The 20,099-nt window shown below is 33.9% G+C and overlaps 1 protein-coding gene and 1 non-coding gene across 2 annotated transcripts; one reads left to right on the forward strand and one right to left on the reverse strand.

The window, feature by feature from the left end:
- The first annotated feature begins 7,453 nt into the window (after positions 1 to 7,453).
- LOC8281032 (guanosine nucleotide diphosphate dissociation inhibitor 2) lies at positions 7,454 to 14,315 on the forward strand. The gene is made up of 13 exons (XM_002513656.4): positions 7,454 to 7,670; positions 8,886 to 8,948; positions 9,029 to 9,112; positions 9,220 to 9,327; positions 9,431 to 9,603; positions 9,966 to 10,077; positions 10,161 to 10,241; positions 10,386 to 10,448; positions 10,574 to 10,675; positions 10,820 to 10,944; positions 11,690 to 11,900; positions 12,004 to 12,078; positions 13,979 to 14,315. The coding sequence occupies exons 1-13, from the start codon at positions 7,584 to 7,586 to the stop codon at positions 14,027 to 14,029; spliced, it is 1,335 nt and encodes a 444-aa protein (XP_002513702.1). The 5' UTR covers positions 7,454 to 7,583; the 3' UTR covers positions 14,030 to 14,315.
- A 3,969-nt stretch (positions 14,316 to 18,284) lies between these two features.
- On the reverse strand, positions 18,285 to 18,390 carry LOC112533929. The gene has a single exon (XR_003078264.1). It is a non-coding gene; the product is annotated as a small nucleolar RNA R71 (small nucleolar RNA).
- Between the last annotated feature and the right edge of the window lie 1,709 nt (positions 18,391 to 20,099).

Here is a 20,099-nt window from a genome sequence, read left to right on the forward strand (position 1 = left end):
GTGTAACTATATTTAAAAGTAAAATAATATTGAAAGCAATGATTAAGACGATTGGTAAATTTGTCAAGGATAAAGCCTATTTAGGTAGTGAATTCCCTTAACAAGTTAAGTATTTCATGAAAAAAATAGCAATTAATTCAAATCAAGAGTTGAGTTGGCATTCCACAAAATTAGGTTTAAACCTTTCTCAAGTGATTAAACCCCTAATTCCTAAGAGGAGGGAGAGGAATCTCCTTTGAAACCTACTCTCTTAGATCATGCATTAAGATTAAGGAACTATTGAACTACATGATCTTGTAGATTTATCTCTAGTATCTAAATCAATCCTCAATCACCAAGATGTGATCAATTCATAAAATGTTATCTCTAATCAGTTTATGAAAACAAATCCCAATTAATATGTTCACTTATCAATTGAAATAGATAATTAAGCAATCAAAGGAACAACACAACTCATACAAAAGATTAATTACATTAACTTTGAAACAATCCGTACAAAATAAATTAGGAGTCATCAAAACCTAAATAGCAAGAAAATTAGTTCCTAGACATTATAATAAAGAAATAAAGGTGAAGGAAAGAAGATCTCAAACTAGTCATGGAAAAGAAGAAATGAAAATCTTTAATCTTGAATCCTCAATCTTCAAAAGCAATAAAGGAATAATGTTCTTCCTTGAGAAATACCAATCAAACCCTAGAAATGAAAGAAAGATGAAGTTTCTAAATTGTTTCTCTCTTTAGAAATGGAAATATGACCTAACTCTCTTAAAGAAAACCTAAAAGTTCCTTTAAATAGTGTGTTTCTAAGAACCACACAAGGGCCATACGGCCGTGTGGTGTCCTTAGCTAAAATTTGTAGCAATTTGCCTTGAGAATATGCTTTATCCACACGGGAAGGGCACACGGGCATGTCCTTTTTCCGTGTCATGTTTTGGACAATTTGCCATTTTTTCCATCTCAGAAAGGAAGGCCACACGGGCGTGTGCCTCTCGTGTCTTGCACTCCTCCATTCTGCCAATTTTTGCACTTCATACGGGAAGGTTCTTCTCGTTTCGTGCCCACGTGACACTCTATTCCTTATTGATCAAGTGCTCCTTGGCAGATTTTTCTTGTATTTTAAAGCTAAAACTTCCTCTTGTCATGCAAGCTTGCCAAGTACCTCAAAAAGGCTGAAAACAAACTCTAACAAACAAATTAAATTCAATTTGATGTGAAATTGAGATAAAACAAGATTCAAAAGTAAGTGCTTCCAGCACTTATTAGGGACCTATCTTGTAATTTTCCAGAAATTTCTACCTTAAGGTGCCAATTGGGCTTCTATGTGTCTTTTGCGGACTTGTACCAACTTTTTAGGCTAAAACGTGACTTTGATAGGTTAGGGACTTAAATGACATTTGTGTCCCCTACAAGACATATAAGTAGCCTTATATCCACACTTTATTCACTTTATCCATTTTCCTTTACTTTGCTCTCAAAACCCTTCTTTGTTCTTTCTTCGATTTCTCATTGAATTCGTAACCAAATTTAGTGAAATTAGTTTTAAAATGGTGGCCTCATCTTCTAGATTTGCTGGATGCACCCCGATAACACCTAATTAGGAGTTATTTGCTCCAACTTCTCGCCTCGCTAAAACGATATTGGGCTTGTGAAGGGAGAGGAGATTACTCATTAGCAAAATTAAACACCCATCGCGCATTTCTAGTAGTTGGAGAGGTAATTTCTTAGCTTAAACTTTATTTTCTATTTTCTACAACTTATATACTTGATATACACATTATTTGTCCAAACTATATGAAAAATTACAAAAAATCATCAAGAATCCGTATGCCCTAGCCTGTAGAGCTAATCGGCTCTATGCCGTGCCAATTGGCTTTGTGCAAAGCCGATCAGCTCTGCACAGTGCAAATCGACCATGCATAGGCCGAACAAAGGTTTTCGAGGCTTTTTTATGAAAAAGTGATAACTAATAGACATATACTTACCTATTTAGGGTCATTTTGCATGTACATGATGTTTAATACCTGTGTATTTGGCTTCCTAAGATGATGTTTTGTTGATCCGGTTCGCTAGGAATTTTTACGGTGCTCGCGAGTGGTTCTCCAAGCTTTCTAGCTCGTGGCCACACTCCCATCAGTCATTGGGAGGGTCAATCACAATTCTATTTATACCACTCGAGAGGTGGATGGACAAAACTCACATATTCCACACCCCGGTTGGTGAGCTAACTCTCTCTCCTCTTTTTTCTACCATCACCAACATCGACTTCTCCAGCACACCCGTGCCCGTTCGATGATGCGATACATGATCAGAATTCCGATGTCCAAGAGCACTTCATCACTGATCTGCTTGGGTTCTTACCAATGTTCAAGAAGTCACACTGCATTGCTTACCAAAGCATCCCCTTCCACTATCGGGGCTTTATTCCTTGAAACACTAAGGAGGCTGACCAGATGGCCCGAGCCTTCTTAGTGTACCTCTTCGGTATGAACATTGTTCAGTGACTCGAGGAACTTTCACTATTTAGCCCCGTTGTGGGATTTGGACCAGGTCTCCTCTTATAACTAGGGATTTGCGGCTCTTGCATATTTATATCATCAGATAGACATTACAGTCCAAGGCAGCAAGAGGATCTGCGGTTCTAGCATGCAATCCATGTAACTTATGCTCTGACTTTCTTTTCCTTAGTTTATTTTATAAATACAATGAATACTGACTGTTGTTCTAAAAGTTTGGGCTCTAGAGATCGGCCTTCTAGTGGGCTCACAACCCATTTGCACTTCAAGGGCCTTCCCTCGCTTGAGTCACTTCTAGGGCTCGACCAGGACTGTTACCTTGGAGTGGGCTCAAGTTCACATGCACCGTATGTGGATCAAAAGCTTGACTTGGGACATGATCTACTGTTGGGACCCGCCTGTCGGGCCTGGTACTTAGGAGCGAGGATCTATGGCTGAGAGCAAGGCCCTAGCTGGCGTCGAGTCCTATTACCCCCTCCTCTTTCCATGTTATAGACAGAGATCTTACTAGAGATGTGTTAATAGAGTGCTTGACGGGGTATGATGAGCTTGAGGATCTCACCATCCGATCCCAGCGAACGGACTATACTTCGTTTATCCCTCAGCTGTTAGGGGCCGTGCCTCTAGGCAACGCTACAGTTTAGGTATTTTTCTGGATTCACTTAGAATTCCCCTTTTCTTATGTCCCGCTTTCTTAATCATTTATTTATAGTTCATCCACTAGGCTCTTGCTGCTCATGAGCCGACTGAGGGACGGTCCGCCGATGCTCGAGGCCTTCCCACATCACAGGCTCTTCCGCTGGTGTAGCCTCTGAGACACCTCCCACGGCCACACTTGATGTGGTTCCAGGGAGTGTTTCATTCCCTCCAGATCCGATGGTCTCATATTGGAGTTTGTTTGGTATGATGAAGCACCAACTTGCCACGGAGCAATGCCTCCCTCCGGAGTTCACTCTGAGTACTTGCACTCATGTAATTTACTCTTCTACCTTGTGTTTTCACTTCTTTATTCTATTGAAAAGTTGGTGACATATTTATGAAAATACAAGTTTAGAAGGATCAGTTTAATCACGTCCATCTGCTGGTTGGTGTTGTGAGGAGGTAATTCTTTATCCTCGGTGAGGATTAGCGGGTAAGAAAATGATTTATGCAATATGTATGTATGCATGTATCCATGTATGAAATGCACTAACTAATTTCCTTTTGGGGTTTTCATCAGAGGGACCATGAGTGTTTGTAAGGGTAACTAAACGATCGGCAGCATCAAATTGACGCTCAACAACGTTGGGTCGACACGCTGACCCTTCAGCTATCAGCCTTGCAAACCTAGGGAATGGACACCAACTCGGATGACAAGATGGGGGATTCGGGAGAGATAAAAATTTTGATTCTTCTTTTGCATTTTCTTCTTATCATTGCTTGTAGAAGTCAAAACTCTTACAGACATTTGACTTTTGAAGATATAAAATATGATTTTGGCTTTTGAATTACCTCTACTTTGCTCATTTCCCCTTATTATTGCATTTGTATGAGCTTGTTTGCACTAAAAACCAAATGAGCGCTTGAGAAATTGCCAAAACTAGCCAAAATTGCACCGGGAGACCATATAACCTATCAATTGTATGCTCAGCTGATTCAACTCTGCGTAAAGCCGATCGGGTGTACACAGTGCCGATCGGCTCTACGGTTGTACAGTCTGATTCGGACACTGATTTAAAGCCTATATATACCATGAGCCCTCCTAACTTCCTCATACTCGATTTCACAATTCAAAAGTAAAAAAAATATGTCCTAGAAAAGTTCCAAAAGTCTACAAACTCTATCAAAACCCTAACTGGGAATGATTGAATTAAACTTGGGAAATTTCATCTTTCCTCTTTTGACGCCATGCAACACACCAAACTTGATTATGGGTTCCTCCACTCTACTGTCAACTTTAATGCCCAAGGGACCATGTCTTTAGATTCAATGGACAAGAGTTATGCCTTATGATTAAAGAATCTTCTAATATGAGCCGAAGCACGTGCATACTCGATTTATTATTACTCACAGGGTCATAAAAAAATTAGGAGGCAAGGTCGTTAACCAAGCTTTTGCTTTATTTTTCAATAAACAAGAAAAATACCTCATTCTCAATTGATCCTCATTGAGTCCATATAAAAGGAATGTATAAACTATGACATAAAATTCTCTAATACATGTTAATACATCCTCACTTAGCAATGCGAAAAAAAGAATGAAGCATATTAAAATAGATGTTCTTAAGTTCATAATTCCTAGATGCATCTCCTAAAATAATGCATGAAGTAGTATTATCAATTATAGGTCTTGCATAATCTTTCATAAGGCATTTAGCTTTTAGCTGCTATATTTTTAGGTGGATTTGCCATTATCTCAGCTTCTAATTCCTCTTCAACTTTTTCCTTAATTTTTTTTTTAAATTTTTTAGGCACAAACTCACTCTTAAGTTCTTGATCTTCTTCTTTTTTATTTGTAACTGCTGATCTGAAGTTATAAGGATTGCGAGTTGATGAATTACTAAATTTAGTTTTTCTGTTAGGCATAAAAAATCAATAAAGAAAAATTAGATCTAAATTTAAAACAATATTCAAAAATAATATAATTAAATAAAAACACATAAATAAAACAAACATAATACAAAATTTGTCGATCAATCAATATCACAAAGATTTGGACATAGTTTCCTAGCAACAATGCTAAAAACTTGATACAGTCAATTTAGTACTTGCAAGTCCACGAACCATATAGCGACAAACACTCCGAGGTTGACCTCTTAAAAGAACTAGTAACAATTATATTATATAAATTAATTATCAAAACAACAATACTAAAATAAAATCTATATACTCTAATATAGTTTTTAATGAAAATAAGAATTAAACAATAACTAAACAATAATAAAAGATACAAATAATTTTTAATAAAAACTATTTGAGATGAATGGTATTTAGTTTCACTACCTATTTTGTACTACCCTTATCTATTATTTTAAGAACAAAATAGTAGATGAGATATGATGTTCATTTTCCTTAATTACTCAAGCTAATGAAATGATTAAAGTTTCAATCAATAAAAGTTAAAATATAATTTTCTTTCAACATATTTTTATTAGTTTCAAATAATTATTGTTGGCCATCAATATTTGCGATTGTTATGAATAAGGTTATTTCATCTAATAAATTTAACAAGGTTCACCACAAAATAAAATAGCTAACTAAACACCTATAAAAATTTAGCCTAACATCTCTAATTCTAAGATTATTGCAACTAAAGAATTAAATATAGATAAAATATAATAAAATGAAAAACTTCCTCAAGATTCAAGAAATCTTCAAAAGTATGAAATGATGACCTTCAATCTTCAATATCAAAGAAACCTTCAATCTTTATGGAGAAAATAACTAAAAGAATAGTGAATCCTGGCTAATTTTGTAAAAAGCTGTATTTAAAAACTGATGTAAAAACCTATGCCTCCAAATAGATTGTTCCTCAAAATATATAGAGACTAATAGATCAAGATCAGGAGATATAGATCTGGATAAATAGAATTGGATGTGTGTATTTAGATCTAGATAATTTTATCTTAGTCTCTCTTATTATCCCTTAAATATTAACTTAATATAAATCCTAAATATAAGTCTAAATGACTAAAATGCCCCAAATACAAAGCTAAAAATCGGCCAAGACACTAATTCAGTTTCGGCAGCAAAACTTCAATTAAATCTTTAACATTTTCCTTTTTAATTATTTTGCTCCAAATATTTCCTTCTTGTCCAAAATCACCTAAAACTAGACAAATACATCTAAATGAGATAATTTACATATATATTCATCAAATTATGAATAGAAATCTATCATTAAAGTTCCAAAACTCCTCAATAAATTATGTATTGGATTTATCAACAATTTTTAATTTTGTTGTTAATAATTTAATGAGATCGATTTGATGAATAAACAACAATATCTTGAGTTGTTAAGTTCTAGACTTATATTATCAAATATGAGTAATATGATAATAATTATGAAGCAGACTGAAGATGATTGAATTGTTGCAAATTGATATATTTTTAATCATATTACTTTTTATTTTAATGATTTTTAATCATATACTTCTTTTTTTCTAAAAAAAATCACATATATAGAAATTGTCAAATTATAAAATTATATTCGTACTTATCCTAAATTAATTTTACATTAACAATTAAAATAAATTATACTTTTATATTTTACAACTAATTGAATTTTATTTTTACTTTTATAGATGATACAAAATATACTTTCAATAAAAATATAAATATATATAAATTATATAAAATTATTACATATGTATAATTTTTCATAATAATTTTAAATGTAATATAAGTATCAATAATGTTTAAAATTTGTATATTAATATGATGTTATTATTATAGTTATAATTTTATATTATACAAAATTATATAAATTATAAATTTAGTAAATATATTAACCACATTACAAGTAATGAAAAACGAGATTCTTTTATATTTATATTAAATATGATTAGTGATGTTATTTTCATCTTTAAATCTTAACTAAAAAATTAAGATTTTTATTAAAAATAAAATCTAAATTTATATAATAAGTGATTGTTCATTAAATAATAAAACTTTAACCATTAAATTTGAATTTAAAACATGATGTTAACCTATTATATTATTGAGTGGAATATATCAAAAACTCTTACCGTACTCGGGAATAATAAAGGTTAAGAGGCATAATTCTTTCCTTTTCTTTTGGGAATTATTATAGCACCAAATCCCTATCTTCTTTTTTCTTTTAACAACAAATGCCTATCCTCTGTCTTCATTTTTTAAATTCTCATTAACATTTGAAACAGAAAAAAAAATTAAATAAATAATCCTTAAGGTTTGCCCATTATACAAATAAAGCATCTTTCTTTAATTTCTCTTATTATATAAAGACTCCCCCCTTCTCCTTGTGTCTCTTTAGTACATTTATTTGACCTGACTCACAGAGCCTTCATCTTTCTGATTTGATCTGAAACCAAAAGAAAAGAAAATTTGAAAAATGGATGAAGAGTACGACGTTATAGTGTTGGGAACTGGGCTCAAAGAATGCATCCTTAGTGGTCTTCTCTCCGTTGATGGCCTGAAGGTCTTCTTCTTCTTCTTCTACTTTACACTGCCAATTTCACTACTTCTGGGTTTTTCTTTTCTTTTTAATTTACTGATGACGAAAGCAGTCTCTTACAAGTTACCATCTTGATTTTCAATATAAAATATTGATGGATTTAGTTTTTAGTCCAACTGGGTATCGTTATCTGCGATTTTCAATCTGATGGATCTAGATGTCTAATTCTTAATAACTTTTATGTGGGTTTATTTTTATTTTTTTGACTTCCTTGCTGCAAGTTAGGAGATCTATGCATTTGTGTTTATTGATTTGTTCAAAATTTAATTGAGAAGCTCTCATCTTTTTCTCTGAGTTGAAAGGTTATTTTGAGGTACTACTGAGATGAGGTTTTGAATGGTCAGTTGATTATTGGATTCTAGAGTTAGTTTATCTGCTGAATTTGTACCAGTTTACTTGAACCTTCCAATGGATCTGTTTGCTTTAATTGACTGTATATTACCATTATACTAATTGATCAATCTTAGTCACTATCTTTCTGTGTTGCTAAATTTTGAATGTCTTATTCTAGTTTAGTAATGTTATGCAACTCTTGAGTATGAGGGATATATGAATTCTAAAAGGTAGCATGGCTTTCATGAGTAGGAACAGTGAGGTGATATGTAGATGAAAATGATAAAAGAGATAACTGTATTTGGCTCTTTGTTTGTGATCACAACTTGGCATGTTGTATTCCTTTTCATGCTTAATTGAAGTATTTTCCTCTTTCAAAGTACTTTAATTTGATTAGTGTGTGCTGGATATTATTTGGTACCAAGTCTGTTGCTTACCCTGCTAGATTTGGATCAAGTGACTCTTTTTGCCATTAATTCTGCTGGCTTAATGGATGATGCCATGATATGAGAGTATGAGCTTGGAATCATTCTATTCTCTTCCAATCTAAGATTGCAACCTACTAAATTTATTGTAGCTCCACTTCTTTCTTTTTCTATTAGACGAATTCTACCATCAACCTGAAGTAGAAGAGATGTAGAAGATGCTTTTAGTTACTCGTTCTCTTTCTTTTTGTGCATTCGTCTTCTAGTGGAATATAAAAGAATGTTCTGTTCCTTTCTTTTGTGATTTATAACGGCATTTATTTTTATTTGGTTCCTTTTTTTCCTACTTGTAATACGGCTAGAATATTGTTACTTTTCTGAAGTGCACGGTAAGTTAATAACATCATTACTTGTGAACCAGGTTCTGCACATGGACAAAAATGACTATTATGGAGGAGAATCTGCATCACTTAACCTTAATCAGGTTCAATCACCAGAAATATATTGTAATATTGATAATGTCTAGTATTCTTGTGTTTGTTATGATTGAAATTTCAATTACAGCTCTGGAAGAGGTTCAGGGGAAGTGATAAACCTCCAGCACATTTGGGTTCAAGTAGAGATTATAACGTGGACATGATTCCTAAGGTGTTCTGTTTTTTCCTAACTTGTTGCCTTGCTTGTGGGCTCATGCGTGGTGTTTCCCATATATATGAAAATCTTTGCTGATGTTGGGAGTTTATTTGTATGGCTAGTTTATGATGGCAAACGGCAATCTTGTACGGGTGCTCATTCATACAGATGTTACCAAGTATTTGTACTTTAAAGCTGTGGATGGCAGCTTTGTCTACAACAAAGGAAAGGTATGATAATATTTAGCTTGTTGGGAGTTATGTATCACTTAGTTTTTATTTTGATTAGGCACCTACCTAACTCAAATCTATCGGTGTTCAATTTATGTCATAGGTTCACAAGGTGCCAGCAACTGACATGGAAGCACTTAAATCTCCTTTAATGGGTATTTTTGAGAAACGCCGTGCTCGCAAGTTTTTCATATATGTCCAAGACTATAATGAAAGTGATCCCAAAACACACGAGGGAATGGACTTGACCAGGGTGACAACGAGAGAACTTATTGCGTATGCTTTTGTTCCTTGCCTATTTCTTACAAAAAGTCTCTGTTGCATAGTTCTTTTTGATTGTAGACTACATTGTCATGGCATTCTGTGCTTTTTAAGCATTCATTAGTTGGTTTGGGGCTTATTGTTGGAGCACAATTGAAGTAGTGCTGTGCAGTGGGAAGGAGTGGTTCAATGTGAGGAACAGGAAGAAAAAAATAAAAATTGGAGTTAAGGATATCGTAATATTCTTTTTTCCTTGGCATGATTTTAGATGTTATCTTCCTCGGATTTTGTTTTTCTACATTTCTCTTTTATTTAATTCACTCAGTTGAGTAAGCGCCATTGTCCATTATACTTATTATACCTTAACATTTTTGTAGTAAATATGGACTTGATGATAACACAATGGACTTCATTGGTCATGCATTAGCACTTCATAGAGATGATAGGTACCTAGACGAACCTGCTCTGGATACTGTGATGAGAATGAAGGTGAAAACTGCTTGGATTGAAACTTCATTTCTGTTTTGAAGGTCTTCAAGTCCTATAATTCTTTGTTCTTGATTGTGTTGTAGTTATATGCGGAATCTCTTGCCCGTTTTCAAGGAGGATCACCATATATTTATCCTTTGTATGGATTAGGAGAGCTCCCACAGGTCTCTCTCTCTCTGCCTCTCTCCCCTACCCAGAGGACCTTTCCCTTCCCCATTTCTCCAGTTTCTTTTCTAAAGAAAGAATTCAGTGATAGGAAAAATGAGATAGGCTAGTGTGTTTTATATTCTTGATTTTATTCTTCACAGGCATTTGCACGGCTTAGTGCTGTTTATGGTGGTACATATATGTTGAATAAACCTGAGTGCAAGGTAATTAATGATTTTTCTGAAATTGAGGATTTGGATATTTGTATTTTTCATAACCTTAGTTCTTTCATGAGCATATAGCTTTTAGGGTGAGGGAGATTTGAATTTGGCATATTGATTTATTTCAGGTAGAGTTTGATGAGGAAGGAAAAGTTGTTGGTGTCACATCAGAAGGGGAAACTGCTAAGTGCAAGAAAGTTGTTTGTGATCCCTCATACTTGCCCAACAAGGTATACTAATTCTCTTTTGGCTGGAAAAACTTGAGTAACAATGGAGAGTAATATTGCAACTGTTCTATTTTCACTTATCTATTTTTTCTGAAGATTTTAGTTGAATAATCTATTATTTACTGAGACCTGTAAGCATTTGAACAGGCTAGAAAGGTTAGTAGAGTTGCCAGGGCAATTGCTATTATGAGCCACCCAATTCCAAACACCAATGATTCTCATTCAGCTCAAGTTATCTTGCCACAAAAGCAATTAGGTCGCAGATCAGACATGTGAGTTCCAGATACTTCCATTTGAAAGTTGGTGATTTATAATTGTTCTTATGTGCATTATGATATCAATTTATTGTAATATATGTATCACAAAACATTGGCATGAGCATGATCATATTAACGATTAGTTGGAAAGACAATAAGTTTTTGATAAATGTTATATTTAGTTGAACATTTTGCCTCATCTCAGGCAAGGTAGGTTTAATGATAATAATAGTCAACTGCTATTCTTAAGAATTAGCGCACCTAACTTAGCTGATTTTAGTTTTCTTTCTCAAATGTATTTCTTTTTCTTGTGTGTATGCGCGCTCACTTGCTTGGGTTATTATTATTTTTCACACTGTTGCAAAAGGGATGAATCATCCAGAATTCCATATAAGACTTCTGAATGCCGCCACCTGATGTGGCTTTAACCTTTATGGGGAAGTTGTCATAATTATGGCTTTCATTTGGAAATTCAACATTGTTTCCCTGATACAGTTGAAGAGTGTAGTATTTAGGACAACTAGATCTCAACACTTAAGGTGTGAATGGGATAGCTTGTGGTTCGAATAAGAGAAAAGATAATCAGGATTTAAAGAAGTAATACACAATGTTAAGAAACTTGAACTAAATTAAATAAAATGAAAATACATCTAAACTAAACTAGATAAGATTGTGAGATAAACTGAACAAACACCCAGCCACCCATTTCCTTTCCTTTTCCTCTATTCTAATAATTTTATGATGCTTTGGCGTCGACTAGGTACCTTTTCTGCTGTTCCTATTCACATAATGTTGCTCCAAAAGGAAAATATATTGCATTTGTTTCATCAGAGGCAGAAACTGACAATCCTGAGGTTGAATTGAAGCCAGGAATTGACCTTCTAGGTCCTGTTGATGAGATATTTTTTGAAGTTTATGACAGATATGAGCCAGTCAATGAGCCATCTTTGGACAATTGCTTTATATCTACAGTACGTGTACCTTTGAGGCTGTTTAATGATTATTTTGACATGCTATACGTTCATGATGCCTTACCTCTTGGTACCTGATTGAAATCTTTGTAATCTTCAACAGAGTTATGACGCAACAACACACTTCGAGTCGACTGTCACAGATGTTCTAAATATGTATAGCATGATTACTGGAAAGGTAACTAAATACTATTTTTTTATCTCAATATTTTGTTCTGATCCACTCATTAAGGTCAAAAACCCCCATAGTGGACAGGCTTATTTATCTACTAGAAGACTAAATGTTAATACTGGTTAAGCAACTGTTTTGAACTCACAGCATATATCAGTTTTAACACTAGAATATTACTTCGAAACCATCACAAGTGCTTTGAAGTTTGACACTGAATTGCTGAATTCCGTCTATGGAAATAATTAATGCCTTCTAATATTCAGGAACTAGCTATTGGACATTTTATGAATTGTCTTGTTCAATAATATTTTCTAAAAATATCTACAGAATGAAAAGGTTTGGTCCAGTCTTAACATACTAGAGTCTAGTTTCTACTTGATGAATTCCGTCCATTGGTTTGATGTACTGGTTTGATAGATCATAGACTTGTTTTTCTGTCTTTTGAATGCATTGTGGGTGTCCAATTCACTTTTGACTTGAGCTTCCCTGGCTCAGTTATAAGAATAGCAGTTTAATTTTTCAGGTGTCAGATTTGAATGTCTTAGGTAAAATTTGCATTTAATGATTGATTGCTCACTCTAAATTGAAGCAGTAGCAATTTTGATAGGTAATACCAAAAACTTTTAAAAGCTATACACACATTTCCAATTGCAGAGGGGTGTATGCAGTTCGGATTGATTTTGGTTTAGAGGATATTTTCTAAGAGAATCAACCGCTTCAGTTTGGAAATAATCCAAACTGTCCAAACCATTAATAGTTGTCAAACTGTCCAAACCATAAATAAACAGTTCAGGTGGGTTGGCTGCGTCAAGTTTGGGGCCTCAAATCCTCTAGTTAAGTCAAGATCAAGTAGTACATTGTATTGATACAACTTATCTCAATCACACCTCTAGTGATACTCTTCAACTTCTCGTCATTTTCTTAAAAATAGGCATAAGGATTCTCCCTAACTGTTCCTTAAAGCAAATTCCAATTGCTGCTAGAAAAACAATGTTCTAAACAAAAAAACCTTGTATCAGCAGTAAATAAAAAATAGAAACACATTTACATAACATGTTCTATCTAGTTTAACTGCTGCTTTTATATTTTTCAACAAGGAATATGAACTCTAAAGTTGATAGCTACTTGTGGTTACTAATTTCTCTCTAGGTTGTGCCTGCAAACCAAATCTTGGCCATAATTGCTATCGATTCTAATTTCATGGAGCTTATTGATAATAATTAGAGAAGTAGCTAGGGTATAATACACAAATAGCCCAAATTGAATTTGAGTCGACCAAATCATAAACCTTTAGGCAGTGATGATATATCTAGTCTGAATTTTTCTTCTTTCTTTCTTTTTACTGACCAAATATGTTGTTCTGTTTACAGTTTTGCCTTCAAAACCACCAATCACGCCCAAGCGAATATACTAATACAATATATTTTTATTTTGATGCTTACATATAATTAATCGTAATTTATACAGAAGCTTACTATCATAATAATTTATTTTCTAATTGTTATAATATAATACAAGACACGGTCCAATTTGTAGAAAATATAATCTTAATACTCAATTTCTTTTTTCAAATTTTGTTCCACTTGCTATTTGAGGTATTGGAGTTCGAGTTCAACTTGTTTAAGACTGAAATTCAAGAATATTTTGCAAGCAAGGGTCTACATAGTTGACTTATTTACACCCTTAAAAGTCCATGCTTTTGACAAGATGTTATTTCTGCTTGTACTGTAATATCTAATTTTGTGCGGCTGTTCTTTCCACTCTCTGCATCCATGCAGAAAGAAATGACTTGCTGATAGACATTACAAGTCTGATAAGTTAGCTGCGGAGGGTGAAAATTATGCAAGCTTTTGTTTTTTTGTTTCAATTGTGCAACAGTGTATAATTGACTTTGATTTTGTTACAGGTTCTTGACCTCAGTGTGGATTTGAGTGCAGCCAGTGCTGCAGAAGAATGAAGAAGCTACATTCACATGAACTGTTGGTTAGCCTTGTTCCAAGTTCCTTGCTGCCTGGACTTGTCTTGTTTTAGTAAATCTATCAACTACATCATGTTGTAATAAAATTATGTTTCAATGATCGTTTATCTAAAGATGTAAAGATTTGAAAACTTTCATTTGGCTCGTGCATGGAAAGTTGGAATATCTGCATGCTTGGCTTATGTTGAGAGGCTATCATCTATTTGTTGACAATGTTCAGATTAGAACTTTATCCTTTTAAACATACACAGGGTGTTATGTTATAGCCTTTGCCTTTGCCTTTGCCTTCTCCTTTTCATCATTTAAAGCTGTTTGGTATTGCTGTTTGAAAACACGTTCAGATGACATCTTAAACCTTCAATGGGGTATTCTTAGCCCTGCTATGGCAATGGAACAAGGGTGAGTGTATGGCGCCTCGTCCTATCAAGATAGTAAGCTCGATGGTAGGAGTATAAACAAGTCGGATTTTGAAGCAATCGAGCTTGATTTTAAGTTAAAGAGCTTTAGTTTATTTGAGTTCGAATATGAGTAATAAATTCATTGTTTGACATTTAAATTATTCTGAGTAAAAAATTCTATATTAATTAAATAATTTATTTGTTGACGGACATAATTTATATAAAACTATATATTTTTAATTATTTTTTATATATGCAATAAGAAAATAATTAATTTATAAATTAAAATTAAAATTTTTATTTTGTTGGCATCATTTGAAATTTATTATATTTTGATAAGGGAAAAAACATAATCAGATTACAAGAAATAAGACTTAAAAGAATTTATTTCTTTTTGTTATTGCTTTGTTTCTTTTTCTTTTTTTATATTATTTTTAATGATTGAAACTAATGAAAAAATTGAAGATAACATAAGACCTATTTAGAACTTAACTAAAATTGTAGAAAAAATAAGACTTATTTAGAACTTAACTAGTAAAAAAAGAAATATAATGTTGAATAGAGAAAAAACATGAAAAAATGAAAAAGATAAATAAATATTTTTACTAAAATAATATGAATAAAAGACTAATAAAATTGAAGAATTTTGTGACGAAGATAAGGTGGGAGGATATTGAAGCTTGAAGCTTAAATAGTAACTGGAAGCTTAATGTTTTGGAGGACTTTGAAGTATAATGTTAAAAGAGTAATTGAATGTTAATGATTAGAGGAATTTGGAAGTTTAATACTTGGAGAAAAAAAGGGTGGTAGTAGGAAATATAGAAGATTAATAATTAGATAGAAAGAGAGCGAGAGGAAGCTGGTGGAGGATTTTAAAATTGAATGTAATATTTATGAGGATTTAAAAGATTAATAATTAAAGAGAGAAAGGTGGTGGATGATTTTAAAGCTCTGATACCATATAAAAGATGAATCTCGTCTTGAGAGTTTTTATAAACTTACTCCGTTCTAAAATAAATGTTGTTTAAGGTTTTTGCGGGAGAATTATGGAACTTATTAAATAGCCTCAATTATAGTGAATAAGTTAATACAATAGAACCTCTATAAATTAATATTTGATAAATTAATAACCTCGACTAAATAATAATTTTTTTCGGTCCTGACTTGGGCCAATAGGATAAAATAATTATTTCGCTAAATTTATAAGATAATAATTTTAAAAAAAATTTCTTAAGGCCCATCGAAAATATAAAATAATAATTCATTAAATACATATAAAAATTACATTCCTGTGTAAATTCATAAAATAATAATCCTTTAGATAACTTCTATTTTTAAATTTTATTATTTCTTAAAATATGTATCTATAGTCAATTGCTTTTTCTTTGCAAGTGAACTAAATTCAATTTCACCTTTAACTTTTTGCAAACCGTAAACTACATCTGGTATATTTTTCTCATATTGAAGCAAGCAATTTTTTAAGGTTTCCACCGCAAGAAATGCCTCTTTTGAAGAAACATATGGTAAAACATTACTATCATCTGGATCTTGATCGTCATTAGCTGACACACCCATTACTCCTTCAATAATTTCTTCATCTGTTGGTGATTCCATTAAAGCTTCATTTAGAATAATTCAAAATCTGCTCAATGTTCATGGCATTTCTATACTGCAGATTAGAAATAATTTCTTCAAGTCTATGAATCCTTTCAACGTCACCAATTTCTTTTTCTAGAGGCATACCTTCCTCGGATTGAATTTTGCAATGTTTGAAATAATTTGCAATAGTTGTTGTCTTCACATCAATATACCAAGCAGCATTAATAAAATTGATAGCATCTAGCATATATTGATTTTTTCAGAATTTAAACTTTAACTTCTCAAGTGGTTGGCTAGAGCGGTTTAAGGCGAGACATGGGATTAAGTCTTATAGAAAGTTCGGTGAAAGTGGTTCAGTTGTCATGGAGAATATTAAAAATGCTTTACCTGAAATTCAAGCTAAATTGGACAAATTTCATTGGAAGGATATTTATAATATGGAGGAAACACGATTATTTTATCATTTGCAAGCTGATCATTCACTAGCTACAAAGTAATTAGAAGGACGAAAAAGGGACAAGGAAATACTTACTGTTGCTGTTTGTTGCAATAGGGATGGTTCAGATAAATTACCTCTGTGGATTATTAGTAAGTTTGCTAATCCCATATACTTTAAAAATATGAATATTTGCAATCTTAATTGTCATTATCGAACCAACAAGAAAGCATGTATTACTTTTTCAAGAGGCAAATTAGGGTTTACCATTCTAAATTGGGAAATTAGGGTTTTTCATCCAACTTGAAGAAGAAGGGTGTACATGCCTTCAATTTACTTTTCTGAATCTATTCTTTACTTTGTGTTGCTTATTAGTATGAGTAACTAAATTTTTCAAACCCATTGGGGTTCCTATGTTTTTGAATTGATTTTAATGCTTATGAGATTTTGATTATCAATGCTTGTCTCTTCTTGCTTTCATTATTAATGAGAAATCACTTTATTCATAAGACATTGTGAGTTGTGGTATTCAAATTGCTTTATGTAATTGAGAAATTCATTTAGTAATTGGAAATTTGAATAGCAAGAACTGGTTAATGATCACTTAGAGATAAGGGTAATTGACTAGCCGGATTAAGAATTAACAAAGCTTAATAGAGGCGGGTTAAAGCTTAATGCTAATCAAATAATTGATCGTTAGGAAAAGATTCCAACTTTAGGTTATTAGGTTTAGGAATTCGGTTATCTCGAGAGGGAGACCGAATTCAGTTAAGAATTCATCCACGGGTAATTGCAATTAGTAATCAATATAATCTCTATCTTCATTAAAATCCAACTAGCTTAGGTTCCCTAGGGTTTGCTTTTTCCTTCGATTGTCTTCCTAAATCCTTTCAAATTATTTGACACTTAGTTCATTTTTAATCATAGCATAATAACTTCATCGATTTTGTTAAGGTTAGATAATATAAGACGCTGCAGTAGTTCTAGGATCACACTTTCCTGAGAATACGACCTTGATACTCACCATTTATGCTAGTCTGCATCGATAGGTTCACTGCCTTAAATCTTAGCTACACAAATAGCTTATCAAGTTTTTGGCGCCGTTGCCGGAGAAACTTATTTGTGTGAACTAGAGTGAATTTGTGTTTTTTTTGTTAATTTAGCCATATTTATTTTTCTGTCTTTATCTTACTTTATTTTATTCCTTTATTGCTTTAACTACTTATGTTCTGTGGTTGTTACCTTCCATTCTTAGGTAGTTTATGACTAGGAGCTTTAGCTTTGATCTTGTAGAGCCTCTATCTGATCCAGAGCGATCCCTTAGACTTTTAAGGAAGCATCTGCAATCGGTAGAGGAGGAGATTGAGGTTATGGTACTTGTTGATAGACTAGAAGGGATGGAGAATCACAACGGAAATGCTGTGGCAGACGCCAACAGAACGATGTACGAGTTTGCTAGACCATCATTGGATGGGACACAGACAAGTATACTCAGACCGGCGGTGGCAGCTAACAACTTTAAATAAAGCCAAATGTGATCCAGATGGTACAGCAGAGTGTATAGTTTGGAGGGCTGCCAAGCGAGGATCCCAATGCCCATATAGCCAACTTTTTGGAGATATGCGACACGTTCAAGATAAATGGAACTACCGATGATGCCATATGGCTGAGATTATTTCCATTTTCTTTAAGGGATAGAGCAAAGAGATGGCTGCAGTCCCTTCCACTAAACACTATCACCACCTAGAGATCTTTGGCTGAAAAATTTCTTTACAAGTACTTTCCTCCAGCTAAGACTGCTAAGTTGAGAAATGATATTTCTTCTTTTGTGCAGATGGACGAGAGAGCATGTACGATGCTTGGGAGAGGTATAAAGACTTGTTGAGATGCTGTCCACATCATGGTCTATCAATATGGATGCAGGTTCAGACCTTTTACAGCGGTTTGAATCTTGCTACTAGGCAAATGGTAGATGCTGCAGCAGGTGGGGCCTTGAATAGTAAGACGCCGGAGCAAGCGTAAAATCTGATAGAGGAGATGGCCATGAGTAATCAGGCTTTCAAACTATAATGCGGGAGGTATGTTTGCTATCTCCTGATGAGCATAGTTTTACACATATCTGCTTGCATATTATTGTGTATTTTCTTAGCAATTATTGTGCTTTTATTCCAAGATCACCCGTGTTTTATGTTCTTTTGCATTTCAGGAGAATTTATAGGACCATCATCAGTGTTTGAGCAATTATAGATCAATACGTGTGAAAACGGACGAGAATTCATCAAATTGGACAAAGACTTGTATGTCAAACATTAAGCACGACCTAGGTCAAGGCCGTGCTGATCAGCACGGCCTGGACTCTGGCTGTGACCAACCATTAGCCTTTGATCCTCAAATGTGGCATTTTAGGCACGGTTTCCAAGGCTATCACGGCCTCCAGCACGGCTTGTGGTGGCTTAGTACCGGCAGGGGCACGGCTAGGAAGAAAACCTAACTTGCAAGAGCCGAAGGTTCAGCACGGCCTGGACACCGACCGTGCTGACCAGCACAGCCGTGACCATGGCCGTGCTGGGACTAACTTGGGAGATCCGAAGGTTCAGCACAGCCTGGACTCCGGCCGTGCTGACCAGCATGGCCATGACCACGGCCATGCTGGGACAAGTATATAAGGAAAGCGATTTCTTGAGCTAGGGCAAGCAAGGAGGAGGAGAGTTTTGGCGGCTGGTTTGGTCTTTGCAGAGTAATGAGTTCAGGAGAGAGTTGCAGAGAGTGAGAACCCCGGAATCACAAGGTTCCGAGTGCAAAACAGTAGTGGAGTAAATCGAGAGGCAATTGGGGAGACCAACTGTAGTGCAGATTCAGATTTAGAGCTGTTCATCCAATTCGAGAGAAAAAGGTGTACATGTTTCATTTTCGTTATTCTTTCATCGTAATTGATTTCCTAGTTGTTTTAAACATGAACATGTGTAGCTAGATCGATTAAATCCATTGGGATTTCTTTACTACGTTGGCTTAATATTAAATTGTTAGATTGTTTGAGTTTAGTTTTGTATCCTTCTTGCTTTCAATATTAATAAGATAATGCATTATTCATGAGACATTGTGAATTGTGGTGTTTAGATTGCTTTATGTGATTGAGAAGTCCATTTGGCAATTGGAATTTTGAATAGCAAGAACTGGTTAATAATCACTTAGAGATAAGGATAATTAACTAGCCGGATTAAGAATTAACAAAGCTTAATATAGGCGGATTAAAGCTTAATGCTAATTTAAGAATCAATCGTTAGGAAGAGATTCCAACTTTAGGTTCTCGAGTTTAGGAATTTGGTTATCTCGAGAGAGAAACCGAATTCAATTAAGAATTCATCCACAGGTAGTGATGGTTGCTATCTGTGTTAGCTACAATCTAAGGCAGTGTACCTATCGATGCAGTCTAGCACTAATGGCGAGTATCAAGGTCGTATTCCTCGGGAAAGTGAAAGCCCAGAGTTACTCCTTTGTTCTTTGTTATATTAACCTAAGATAAATGATGAATAATTTCTAAACTAACTAATAGCTACAAGCTAAGTTCTAAGGGAGATGTAAGAGTAATTGATAACTAAAATAACCAAGACAAGAA

This window comes from Ricinus communis, chromosome 2, assembly GCF_019578655.1.
Source record: "Ricinus communis isolate WT05 ecotype wild-type chromosome 2, ASM1957865v1, whole genome shotgun sequence".
Taxonomy (NCBI): Eukaryota; Viridiplantae; Streptophyta; class Magnoliopsida; order Malpighiales; family Euphorbiaceae; genus Ricinus; species Ricinus communis.

Coding starts and splice junctions, on each gene's coding strand:
- LOC8281032 (XM_002513656.4), top strand. CDS start 7,584: ATGGATGAAGAGTACGACGTTATAGTGTTGGGAACTGGGCTCAAAGAA. Junction 7,671..8,885: donor TCTCCGTTGATGGCCTGAAG/GTCTTCTTCTTC, acceptor CTTGTGAACCAG/GTTCTGCACATGGACAAAAA. Junction 10,078..10,160: donor ATACTGTGATGAGAATGAAG/GTGAAAACTGCT, acceptor ATTGTGTTGTAG/TTATATGCGGAATCTCTTGC.